Here is a 13,544-nt window from a genome sequence, read left to right on the forward strand (position 1 = left end):
GTAGAGATATCCTTTTATTGGACCAACAATAGTTTACAGTCCAGGGGTGGTCAACTCCAGTCCTTAAGGGCCACCAACAGGTCAGGTGTTCAGGATATCCTTTCTTTAGACCAGGTGGCTCAGTCATCATGTTTGCACTCACTGTGCAGCCATGGATTGAGCTACCAGTGCTAAAGCAGGAATATCCTGAAAACCAGACCAGTTAGTGGCCCTTGAGGACTTGAGTTGGCCCCCTGCTTTACACATGCCCTCACAGTTAGGGGGTATGGTTTTACAGTGTACAAGCCTTTAAACCTCACAGGCTTCTTCTGTCAGAGAGACTATTGAAATCTATGACACTGCTGATGACAAACATCAAAGCTAGTCTGCAAATCAGTGAGAGTTGACAGATTTGCCTAAAAAAAACTGTTGGCAGTCATTACAGTAACAGAGCTGAGCAGCAACAGACACTGCACACACAGGGAACCGCACCACACGCCATCTAGTGTATCACAGGTTATTCCCTAACTCTTTTAAAGGCACAATGACCTATGCTACAGCTTGAACTACTGCAGCCACTCCCCCATTCATGACGTCACAAAGCCAGTTTGCCTCCCATTGTGACGTTGCTGTTCACAGCCAAGTGCTGGCCTCCTTACCCTGCAAGATAAGCTGAGACTGTCTTTTAACCCAGAGCGCTGAGCAGCAGCAGCGCAGAGCCGGATACCCTGGACAGCGCTCTCTCCCCCTGTCCCCACACACCGTACCCCGGCTGCTGCTGCTACTGCGAGTGCGGTGCTCTAGTCAAACTCTTGCAGGCATGGTAAGTGCATTAGGAAAACCGGATACACCCGTTGATTTCATTCATTATTTGAACTGTACACTTTTGCTAGTGACAGTCACCCCTTCTTATGCAGAGAATGTGCTTGTCCAGTACCTGGGATGTGATGGGAAACAGAGGGTGAGGAGAGGAGGTTATCAGGCAGATAGATAGTAGTGAGAGGTGCATTATAGGCAGAAACGTCTATTGTTACTCATTTTATTGTGGCAAGTGAAGAGCAGTTAACGGGAAGATGCAGCCTTGCTCTTTATTTGCATGTAAAAAGCATGCAAGCCGGCAGTGGCTAATTAACCCATTCGGTGCATTGCTCTAAATATTAATCTTCCTCCTTATGAATTTAACCCTTCAGTGTTTGCAGGGCCCAGCAACGTATTACTCTTCTCCCCCTCCCCCCCCCCCCTTCTGCACCAAAGACATTAAGAAGAAGATTGTGCCCAGGCTGTTTTGGGATGTGCAAGGTGCAGCAGCTTTCTGTCCTCTTCCTCTCAGATGGGCTTTCCTGATCTCTCTGATTATCTGATATCTCTTTTATGGTGTCACAATGTTCTGCAGTACCATACATAGGGAATCCGTTTTTTTTTTTGGTGTTTGTTTTGGAATATTGGTGTTTATTTATTTCCCTCTGTTTTTATGTTCAAAAAAAATCAGCGTTTATCAGATTTAACTATGAAAAAAAATTGACACGCATTAGAATTTGGTGTTTATTGTGGTTTAAAAAAAAAAAAAAAAAGTTTCCACAATCCCCCGGGATGCCTTTGGAATTTAATAGGAAATTAGGCTTCATTTCTGGTGTTTATCGGTTTTAACCAAAAGTGCAAGATCATCAATGTGTTTTTTTCAGTTAAAACCTTAAAACTGGAATCCCTAACCATATTGCACAGCAGCTGTACATGTAATGCCACCAGAGCATGTATCAGATCAGCATCTGATGCACAGTAATGACTGCAATCTGAGCACATTCTAGTTTGATGTAAGTACACTGTTTTCATGAGAATAAGGGGTAGCAGCATGGCATTCAGTGGTCCAGATGGCTGCACCTTGCTATTTAAGACAAATGAATCAGTGTTCCCACCTGTTATCAAATGTGGTAAAAAGCTGTCGAATGTCACTTGATTGGGAAAGCAGGACCAGGCTGTTAAATGTTGTCCTTTACTAGTTGGAGTGCAACGTCTTTGAATCAGTGGTCTCCTTGACTTGAATAGTCTCAACTTTTGAAGTCATGTTGGTTACTTTGCTGCCAGAATGGCAAAACTGTGCAATTTGTTGCAAGTTGTTCAACCTTGGCAGCTATGCAAGGCAGAGATCCCCATACTGTAGATGAGAGTCCCCATCGCAATGAATGTTTCAGATCCCCCCTGGTGCTGGATCAAGGGGAGGAGGAGAGTACGGTGGGAGGAGGAGAGTACGGTGGGCTGAGGATGAGGGGCGGGGAATTCTTATTTCATTCTTCATTCTGCAAAGGGGAGGGGGTGGGGAAATAAGCCAAGAACGTTCATAGAGACACAGAGCTTTGCACAGCTTTAATCAGGTCTAGCAGTGGGGATGGGGGAAAATTATTCAAGAATACTCGCTGTAGATGGCATATTATATAAAGAGGGTGCTTGTGTCTCAACAGGCAGCTGCCTGAAGAAGGAACGTGAAGGGTTCTGAATGCTGTGGCATTTTAAATGTCAGTGGCAGAGGGCTCCACAGTGCATTGTACTAACCAAATAAGAGTGCCATTTCTTCACAATTTTAGCAAACAGCTATTAATATATAAAACAGCACGTATCAGACATGTTTTTTTATACATATCATGATTCTTAGCGTTACGATACTGCCAGATTAACTCTTGAGAGCTAAGGCTATCTGCTACTTGTATGGCCAAGTGAATTGTCAAATGTTTGCAATCCCATTTTCGGAGAATAACCCCTGTGAATAAGACACACTTGGACATACGACTTTGGTCCTGTGTAGCTACAGTAATGAAACAATGGAATATATTGTAATCATAACTATAGCTCTTAAATGACCATGTCACAGTGATGCATACAACTTCAAAAATACAATACCAAATGAATGTAATGTCCAGTGTCCTGCAGCCCAGAAGACTTGAAGGTTTGTTAAAAAACCTTCTTGATTGAAATATGCAGAAAGAAAGTCCTTGGCGCTTGAACTCTGGTTGATGGTGCTGTTATTCTCAGGATACATGAAGAAAAACAATACAATATTGCTTCAATAAAGTATATAAACAGACGGTGTCTTTTAAACACCGTACTGTGCACCCCTTCTGATAGGAAATATATTGATAGAGTAATGTGTGAATTCTTATTTCACTGAAAATGTGCTCTTTGCAACACCTTCCTTATTCAAGTTAGGAATAGATTAATTTATACAGTTAATCCTTGTGTTTCTCAGAGACCATAGTAAAGTGCATACCTATGTCTTAAACCTAATAAAGGTGGGTGTTACATGCAGCAACTATTAGGATTGGATAGATAACTTTAATGAAGTACCACAAAGTGGAAAAAATACAGTAACTTAACTAATACACTTCTTCAGCGTGTACTGTAGTTTTAAAGGATATATAGCCTCATATATCACATGAAAAAGAAATTGAAAATATCCATGGGACAATACCGTATAAAAAAACTTTACTAAAAAATCACATATAAAAGACAACTGGAAATACACTCACGGATTCCCACATAAAAAAATGCGGTGTGAACTTTTAGGCCGCCACCAGCCCCTTTTCTCCGGTTCTTTGGAAGACGGCACTGCCGGTTGGAGTCTTTGTTTGTCCGTCCTGCTTGGAGGTTTTCAGGCATCTCTCGTGTGTTGATACCGATGGCCACTTCCGCGCTCGTCTCCTCTGACGTCAGCGCGTGGTTACGTTCTTTCCAAGGTCCGCCCGGTTGCGCGTCACTCCACGCTCCTCCTATATGTTGCAGTTCAGGCAGGGCTCCTTTCCAGCAACCTCTCTTTTCCCCGGCTAGAGGTGTAATGCGATCGACTTACTCCTCCAATCTGGCTCACATCCGCACATGCGCACTGGACCCTATGCGTTTCACAGACACCTGTCCGCTTCGTTGGGGGTATTACGATGTAGTGGGACCCCCCTCCTTTTATTGTCATACGAATGACGTCAATTAAAATGTCCAATAGGCGAAAAATAAACAAATCTCTATTTTCTAACATTTTATAAAAGGTTACTCACCATACTTCAAAAATGTCAATACAGATCTCTTGAACAATAATGCTGTACAAATTCACATTAGGCTTTCCTGTTATATCGCACGCTATGTTCCAAAAGCCCAATCATATCATGATTAGTCTATTATCATTCATGATTATTCTAATGGTACACCATTATGTCCATAAACACATATGAATACACCTCATATTGGACATATTGCAATCTACACACTAAAACCAGTGGGATTAGTCAGTATGGAACTTGCAAAATATCCACCAGGCTGCAATTATATTAGACAGTGCTATACTGGATAACACTTAATCTAAAGCTAATCATCATATCTCAAAATGGATTATTTGGGCAATGATGATATATCCATTCATATTTGTCCATCCTTATATATATATATATAGGTTTATCAAAAAAACAACCTATCTTTTTTGATCTTACACAAAATAGTTATTTAGATGAACACGCAATGCTAACTGACTTAAGGTGACCAGATGTCCCGGTCTAGCCAGGACAGTCCCGTTTTTTTAAGGTCTGTCCTGGCTGCCGACATTCTTTAAAATGTCCCGATTTTTTGTGACTGTCCCGGTTTTGACCATCGGGGGGGGGGGGGCAGCAGAGAGCAGACAATACAGGGAGGGGAGCAGGGGGAGACCGAGGAGCCCCAGCAGTGAGTCGGTGTCTGCTGCTAGGGCTCAAGATGGCTTCCCACGCCACCCATGCTCCACCACAGTTACAGGTAGTGTGAAGAATGGGGAGAGTGAAAAGACACTCTCACTCTCTCTCCTCTCTCTCTCTCTCTCTCTCTCTCTGGAGAGATGGGGAGAGAGACACAGCATGGGGGGACAGAGAGAGACACACACAGTATGGGGAGAGAGACAGACACAGAATGGTGCGGAGAGACACAGAATGGGGGAGAGAGAGACACACAGCATAGAGAGAGAGAGAGAGACGGCATCGAGAGACAGACACAGAGAATGGGGGACAGAGACACACACAGTAAATGGGGGAGAGAGAGACACAGTAAATGGGGGAGAGAGAGACAGAGAATGGGGGGGGGCGGGAGAGAGAGACAGAGAATGGGGGGGAGAGAAACAGAGAATGGGGGGGGAGAGAAACAGAATGGGGGGGGGGAGAGACAGAGAATGAGAGAGAGACAGACTGGGAAGGGTGGAATGAGAATGTAGGGATGAAGGGGGAGTAAGAATGTAGGGATGGGGGCAAGAGAGAATGGCCGAATGGGGGAGAGAGAGAATGGAGGGATGGGGGAAGAGAGAGAATGGAGGGATCGGGGAGAGAGAGAATGGAGGAATGGGTGGGGGGGAGAGAAAATGGAGGGATAGGGGGGAGAGAAAATGGAGGGATAGGGGGGAGAGAGAGAATGGTGTGTGTGTGTGTGTGTGTGTGTGTGTGTGTGTGTGTGTGTGTGTGTGTGTGTGTGTGTGTGTGTGTGTGTGTGTGTGAGAAAGGGGGACAGAGAGGGGTGGCGATACATAAAGGAGAAGGGGCATAGTTGGTGATGTCATTTGTTTTATAAAAAAATGTTTTAATGTGTCCCGGTTTTTACTTTTGTAAGCCTGGTCAGCCTAAACTGACTGTTTGTGTACATGACCACTATAATGGATAGCTTGTGGTCTATATTAAAAAAATAGTCAAATTTGTGAGCTTATAAATCAATTCCTGAATAGAATTACTATCATTCCTCTGTGTATACAGGGTATATAGATGATCAGTATATATTAAACACATAACTTATACGCATTTGTCCATTATATTGGACATCACAGATGATGTGATTACTACAAATGACAAATATGCATTATTCCTTACATATGACTAGACTCTTACAATGACACTCGAGAGTGGAGAGATTAATTGAATGGTATAAATTAAACAGAAATCTTAAGATCCTTCTCAGAAATGATCCCAAGTCAAAGTCCAGATTAAGGCCCAGGGGAGACAGCATTTTTAACTGGTAGATCCAGTAAGTCTCCCTCCTTGATATTTGAGTTATTCCACTCCCCCCCCTCCAATTAGGTGTTGGGGTTCAATGCCCTTACATAGTAAACCTTCTGGGTTCTGACCATGGACTAACAAAAAATGATTCAACACAATATGTATTTTCAAACCCTTCTTTATAATGTTGATATGCTCCGCTAATCTCCTTTTAAGCGGCCTTCTGGTTCTTCCTGCAGATTGCAGGCCACATGAGCATTCAAGAAAATACACGACATGGTCGCTACTACAATTAATGAAGTATCTTATGTTATATTCATCCTTTGTCACATTTGATTTGAATGTCCTACCACCCACACTGTACATACATGATAACCATTCAGACTCTTTATCCAATTGTTTTAATCTTTAGCCCTAATTTGACTACTGCAGGTGATAGTACTTGTTTGAAATTGGGAGCTTTCTTTAAGATGATGCAGGGGTTTTGTGGGAGGATTGTTTTGAAATTCTCATCCCTCATTAATATTCCCCAGTGTTTTTTTTAGGACATTTCTTATTTTAGGTGCCATAACATTATATTCTGTAATGAATTACATTTTAAGATGTTCCTCAGACCTTGACTCCTTTATTTTATATTCAATTATATTTACTCTATCGATAGCGTGTACTTTATCATACCGTTAATCTACCGTTTGGACTAGTATCATCATAACCTCTATTAATAAATTTGATCTTCAGTTCATCTGTTTGTTTTTTGAAGACTTCTTTTTGCGAGCAATTCCTACGCAAACGGCAAAACTGCCCTAAGGGAATATTACTGATCCATTTCGGATCATGATGGCTTGATGCGAGTAGGAAATTATTTACATCGTCGGTTTATGATATGTTTTAGGAAGGGCAAATATGAAGGGATATATCATCATTGCCCAAATGATCCGTTTTGAGATATGATGATTAGCTTTAGATTAAGTGTTATCCAGTATAGCACTGTCTAATATAATTGCAGCCTGGTGGATATTTTGCAAGTTCCATACTGATTAATCCCACTGGTTTTAGTGTGTAGATTGCAATATGTCCACTATGAGGTGTATTCACATGTGTTTATTCTAATGGTGTACCATTATGTCCATAATCATGAATGATAGACTAATCATGATATGATTGGACTTTTGGAACATAGCATGTGATATAATAGGATAGGCTAGTGTGAATTTATACAGCTTTATTGTTCAAGAGATCTATATTGATATTGATGAAGTAATATTGCTGAAATGAAGATACTGTTGATATATTACTAAAAGGGACTGGGGGCGGTCTAAGGAGAAGGATTGAAAGCAATGTTCTGTTTCTATTTTATCTGTTATGTTTTCAGTGTCCATTTTGTGTGTAAGATGTGTGTGTGGTGTACTGTAGATGGGGGTTTCGCTTCTAAGTAGATTTACGACTGTACCTGAAGTAACGCCCACATTCCTAGTGAGAGATTGTACCAGGTACCTATTCAGAAATGTTTTAAGACAGTTCTAACCAGGTTTAATGAGCTGTAAATGATTGGTTTAAGAATTAAGGAGTGGTTAGTATAATCTGCCTAGTAACACATTTTAGACAAAGGAAATTAAATGTATAAAAAAGCCTGCTTGGACACTCCCTGGCAGAGAGTCTTATAGACTTTTGAATGAGTATGATCATACTTTGCAATAAACTACTTATTATCAAATGAACCCGTTTGTCAGTTTGGAACAATTGACAATATTTTTGAAGTATGGTGAATAACCTTTTATAGAAAGTTAGAAAATAGAGATTTGTTTATTTTTCACCTATTGGACATTTTAATTGATGTCATTCATATGGACAATAAAAGGAGGGGGGTCCCACTACATCGTTATACCCCTGACGAAGCAGTCAGGTGTATGTTAAACGCGTAGGGTCCAGTGCGCATGTGCGCATGTGAGCCAGATTGGAGGAGTAAGCCGATCGCATTACACCTCGAGCCCGGGAGAAGAGAGGTTGCTGGAAAGGTGCCCTGCCTGAACTGCAGCATATAGGAGGAGCGTGGAGTGACGCACAACCGGGCGGACCTTGGAAAGAACGTAACCACGCGCTGACGTCAGAGGAGACGAACGCGGAAGTGGCCATCGGTATCAACACACGAGAGATGCCTGAAAACCTCCAAGCAGGACGGACAAACAAGGACTTCTAACCGGCAGTGCCGTCTTCCAAAGAACCGGAGAAAAGGGGCTGGTGGCGGCCTAAAAGTTCACACCGCATTTTTTTATGTGGGAATCCGTGAGTGTATTTCCAGTTGTCTTTTATATGTGATTTTTTAGTAAAGTTTTTTTTATACGGTATTGTCCTATGTATATTTTCAATTTCTTTTTCATGTGATATACAGTATGAGGCTATATATCCTTTAAAACTACAGTACACGCTGAAGAAGTGTATAAGTTAAGTTACTGTATTTTTTCCACTTTGTGGTACTTCATTAAAGTTATCTATCCAATCCTAATAGTTGCTGCATGTAACACCCACCTTTATTAGATTTAAGACATAGGTATGCACTTTACTATAGCCTCGGAGAAACACAAGGATTCATTGTATAGATTCCTCTATTCCTCACTTAGCTAAGGAAGGTGTTGCAAAGAGCACATTTTCAGTGAAATAAGAATTCGAACATTACTCTATCAATATATTTCCTATCAGAAGGGGTGCACAGTACAGTGTTTAAAAGACACAGTCTGTTTATATACTTTATTGAAGCAATAATGTATTGTTTTTTTCTTCATGTATACTGGAGAATAACAGCACCATCAACCAGAGTTCAAGCGCCAAGGACTTTCTTTCTGCATGTATTAAATGAAACAATGACACACCCTAACACTATCAGAGGATTCTTAGGGTGGGTCTCTACAAACTAATATACAAAGGGTGACTATGAAAATTGTTCCTTTGTATGATTGTTAAAGTAAAACTGTGTTTGAAAAGTGTGGGGAGCACATTGACAACTCCCCCAAGGACAGTTTTATTCTTACCGCTGTGGTTTATTCTTAAGAGACCATTATCAATGTCAATCTTGGGTAACTCCACATATGTGGGAAATAAAATGTGCCCATGGGTTCCTGTGGTATATAGGTGTGAAAATTAAGGAAAATGCATCATGTGTCTATATTCTTGAATTTACAAGACCCCCTAGGAACTATTTCATTAACACAACTATGCAAGTCCCTTGGCTGATGGGAATTTTACCATCTAACAATTAGCGTAATACAGTGTATGTTATAAGTTAGGGGGCGTTCCTTGTAATGATGAAACATATGGATTTACTTGGATAACCAACAAAATAAAAACAGGGAACATCTCTACTGATTTAAAGGTTACCCTACTAATCCCATGTTGGTGATCTTTACAGAGGGTGACAATGGTGCACTCCACACCCTCCAACCTTCAGTGAAGTGAGTAGAATAGTGGACTCTAATATTGTAAGAGTGCAATGGTGGTGCCTGCTCCGGAGCTGTTGTGAGTATGGCACCATCGTACACTAGGGGTAAAGTATAGGTACAGTTGGACCATCATTATCCTTATCAAAAGTTGCTGTCACTTTTCACATTTAGGCACTAATACACCGTTCCAAGTTTCAGTAACTAGTTTAGTCTTCCCCTTTTAGTACATCCCTTTCTTATATTGCAGAGATTATAAAGTACTTATTTAATACTAGCGTAAAAGCTCATCAAAATGACGGGCTGGAGTTTTTTTTAATTAAAAACTTAATTATCAACATGCATTACCGATGTTACCTTTTTCTTTCCACACCTTCTACCTCTCCCCCCCACCTTGTCTCTCTCTCTCTCCTATCTCTCACCCCTCTTCCCCCCTCATTTGCTCTCTCTTTCTACCTTCTCTCTTCCCCTCTGTCCCCTCATCTCTCTTCCCCCTTCTTCTCTCTCTCCCCTGTCTCTTTCCTTTAATACCTTATGATGTGAGCCATTATTTTTGCCTCTCTCTTTTCCCTGCATTCTTGCTTTCTCCTCATTTGTCAATGGACTTAGTAGCCTTTCTTCTTCTGCTTTCTGTCAACTTTATAGCTATCTGACTCTCCCCATCTGCCACCAGGCTATGTGCATTATAGTGTCATGTGCCAGATAATAGCCTACCAGATACAACACCCACTGGCTTTAACATATATTAGATGTCAGGAGAACAGCAAATAGGGCAATATTTCAGAACATAAAAAACTATAAGAATCTTAAATATTAAATTAATGAAGAATATATCTTTACTTTAGATGCTGTGGTATGAATGTGTATCATGTTTAAAACAAAATTCTGATTGTAATGGTTTTCCTAAGCATATAAATAAAAGTGTTGCAAAAAATTTATAGTATAATATTATGATAGTGATTTATATTAAATGGATTGTAAACCTGATGAAGAGTAGTTGGACCATTAACGTTGCATTTTTTCATATCTTTTAAGTGTAGCCCATGTTCCCCCCCGCCCCCAAAAGCAGATCGTGCCTCTAAGGTGTATTGAGGGCTGGCTACATGTATATGGTGGTGCATACCTGCTTGGAACAGGAGGGCCTGAGTCTCTCGCGGTGGAATGGGGGATAACAGGGCCAGGCTTCTGGGGTATATGCCTCCATTCTTTAGTGGTTGTGGTGCAGCGCCTCCATTCTCTGGCGAAACCTAGGGGATAGGTTGAAATCTTCCCAGAGAAAGCCCTGGTACCAGGGCGAGAGATTCCAATCTCTCACACACAGTCTCTTTATAAAAGCAGCAATGGTCTTTATTGTACTCACAGCAGATCAGTAGCAGCACACAGCAGCAGCAGCACACAGCAACACTTTAGACACAGTGTACAGGCTTTGCCTCCTTCTCCTTTCCCTCCAGAAGTGCACCCTCAGGATGGGCTGTCTGGGGCTCTTTGCTCCCTGCCTCCACCCCCAGCCCAGGGCGCTCAGGGTGGGGCTAGCTCTTCCCTCACCCCCTAAGCAGGGTGAAGGGCACTGGTCCACCTATTGCTACTAGGCCCTACTTCACAGGAACCTAGCTAACTTACTGCTCTGACTGTCCAGTCAGGCACTCCAACACTAACTGCCTGCACACAGACAGGAACTGCAACTAAGTTTAGTCAGCCCCACCCCTCATGATGTCAGCAGGCCCTCCCCTGTGTCTATGCCTTCCCACACAGAGTCAGGTTCCTACCTCTACCAATCACGGCAGGGCTTGAAGCAGGGAAAACCCATGATAACTACTGGCGGCCTGCTATTAGCAGTACTTACACCAGTAGAAGAAAGATATATAGCCCCCATTACTTACCGGGGCTACATAAGTAAAGAAAAAAGGCTTTACTGAAAGTCCTGATTTCCATAATATATAGTGTGCACATATGTCTCTTTTTAATTTGTCGAGGTTAAACCTCTAGTGAGGAATGACTATCAGGGGGAAAAAATGAGAAATATTGCTTCATCATCAATTGACTTTCACTGGATTGGCATAATTTCATGGAGGACTTAGAGAGTCTATCTAAGCAATAACTAGAATTGGCTTGTATGCAAATTATGTGACATTTTGAAATAGATTAGAATAAAAAAAAAACTGTTGTGCTAAAACTGCAGCTATGAACACTAGATCATGTCTAAGTAACTAGTTATTTAAGGTTCGACTGAGATATTCAATTCCAAATAGTTGTGTTTTCCTCCCCCCCATATTTCCTCTAAGTATGTTTTACAATCCAAAAAAAACGTTGATGATGCAACATCTTTTGGAATTTGGAGAAAGACCCGATGTAAAAAAAAAATGCATGTGCTTTTCCCATTCTGTAACTTGAACCTATAAGCGTTAATAATAGTTTCAATTAAAAATGTATTGAACTACACGATGAACTGGAAGTGAATGGAATATTTTAAAGTGATATTTTGACGAGAGTGTATACGGTGCCGGGTTCATTGTATCCATGACAACTGTTTAAGCCCCCTGCAGTTTACAATCGCTCTGTATGTATTGTTTAAAGATTTTGCTCTATGCCACCTATAATCCTGTATTGCCTATTAGCTTTATTGAAGACCACTTATTGATTTTTGGAATATAAAATGGTTGCTAGCATTGTTTGTTTTGAATCTGCTGAATCTTAGTTTGGCTATGAAGGAATCCAGCATGTCTGGCCTAATTATTATCATCTATATGCAACGTACTAGAAGTGCTTTTATCACTAACTGACTGCCTTGTTCCCATCTTCAATCCTCAACTCCCCTCTACGATAAGAATATACAGCACACAGCTGATCCAACATGCAGGCGGCTGTTTCGCAGACAACCCATATTGTTGTTTCCCTTAGCTACAGTTACTAGCGAGTGTTTTAACCCACACTCACATTGGCTGTAACTGTAGCGTTCGATTGCAGTTTATTGATTCGGACTTTAGTGCTTGACTACAAAGCACAACAATTGCGTTGTTAATCTCTCTGATTTCTGGATAGGGATGTGGCTTTATTTTGAGCCCCATGTTTTACTGCTTGTACATTACATTTGTCACGTAATTTTTGCGCATAAAATGTGGTATTCCCTTAATCTTTTGGTAATACCTATCTTAGATAAAGTGTCTTTACAGTATGTGGGTTAATCATACTTTCACCTCTGCCAAGATCGATATAGATACAATCTACGGTGTTAAGTAGTAAGCAGTGATACCGACCACAAAGCAGATAGTGACAGAGCGGCCTTGTAAGTACTCCACACTGTATGTATTTCACACTAAAGAAGCTTCATTCCCATATGGGCAGAGGAAACAACTTCACAGGCACTTAAAGGGACAGTGCAGCACAACATCAACAGTCTTTACATTGTGCTTCCTTTCATGCTGGGTGACGCAGGTAATATCCTCTGAGCCAGTGATTCCCAACTCCAGTCCTCAAGTACCCTCCCAGCAGGTTAGGTTTTAAGGATATCACTGCTTCAGCACAGGTGGCTCAATCACTAGCTCAGTCATTTTGACTGAGCCACCTATGCTAAAGCAGGGATATCCTTCAAATCTGACAGGAGTTGGGAATCACTGCTCTGGGTAATGGATACTTGCTTTCAGCGGGTTCTGGAGCTTTGATTACTTTACAGGCTTCTATTTGATGTGTTGATGCGGGCTCTGAATTCCTGTTGTTATACCAGGCAGATCCACTGGGAACATGAAGCCTGAGTCTCTGCAGGTTTTGGAGCTTTGAGTGGTGCTAGGGGGTGAATCCCAGTTGGGCCACAGGAGATCGTCCGTGACCCTGCTCTGCTTCTGATTCTAGGTAGAGATGGGCGAATGTTTTGGGCGGATTTGGACCCTCAGCGAATTGGACGGTTCCTTTTGGTCCGCGAATTTCAGCAGATTAGTCTCAAAAAGGGTGATTTGAATTTTTCTGATTTTTTATTATTATTACCAATACACTCCACGGATTCCACAATCCGTTGGTGGAGTTTTAAGAATCCGCCAACGAGTTGATGAATCCGCGGATTGGATTCTACAAATCCATCAATGGGTTGTATCCAATCGCTTTTTTTTAATGAATCCGTGCGGGTTCAAACCGACCAAATCCGTTTGCGGATATTACACCG

At 41.5% G+C, this 13,544-nt stretch overlaps 1 protein-coding gene across 1 annotated transcript in view; it reads left to right on the forward strand.

The window, feature by feature from the left end:
* The first annotated feature begins 644 nt into the window (after window positions 1-644).
* The window catches only part of ELOVL2 (ELOVL fatty acid elongase 2), a 220,326-nt gene continuing 207,426 nt past the window's right edge, over window positions 645-13,544 (forward strand). Inside the window, exon 1 of the mRNA XM_075585712.1 lies at window positions 645-802. Coding sequence (XP_075441827.1) covers window positions 800-802 — 3 coding nt within the window. The 5' untranslated portion in view covers window positions 645-799. The remainder of the gene's footprint in view (window positions 803-13,544) is intronic.

This window comes from Ascaphus truei, chromosome 2 (genome assembly GCF_040206685.1).
Source record: "Ascaphus truei isolate aAscTru1 chromosome 2, aAscTru1.hap1, whole genome shotgun sequence".
Taxonomy (NCBI): domain Eukaryota; kingdom Metazoa; phylum Chordata; class Amphibia; order Anura; family Ascaphidae; genus Ascaphus; species Ascaphus truei.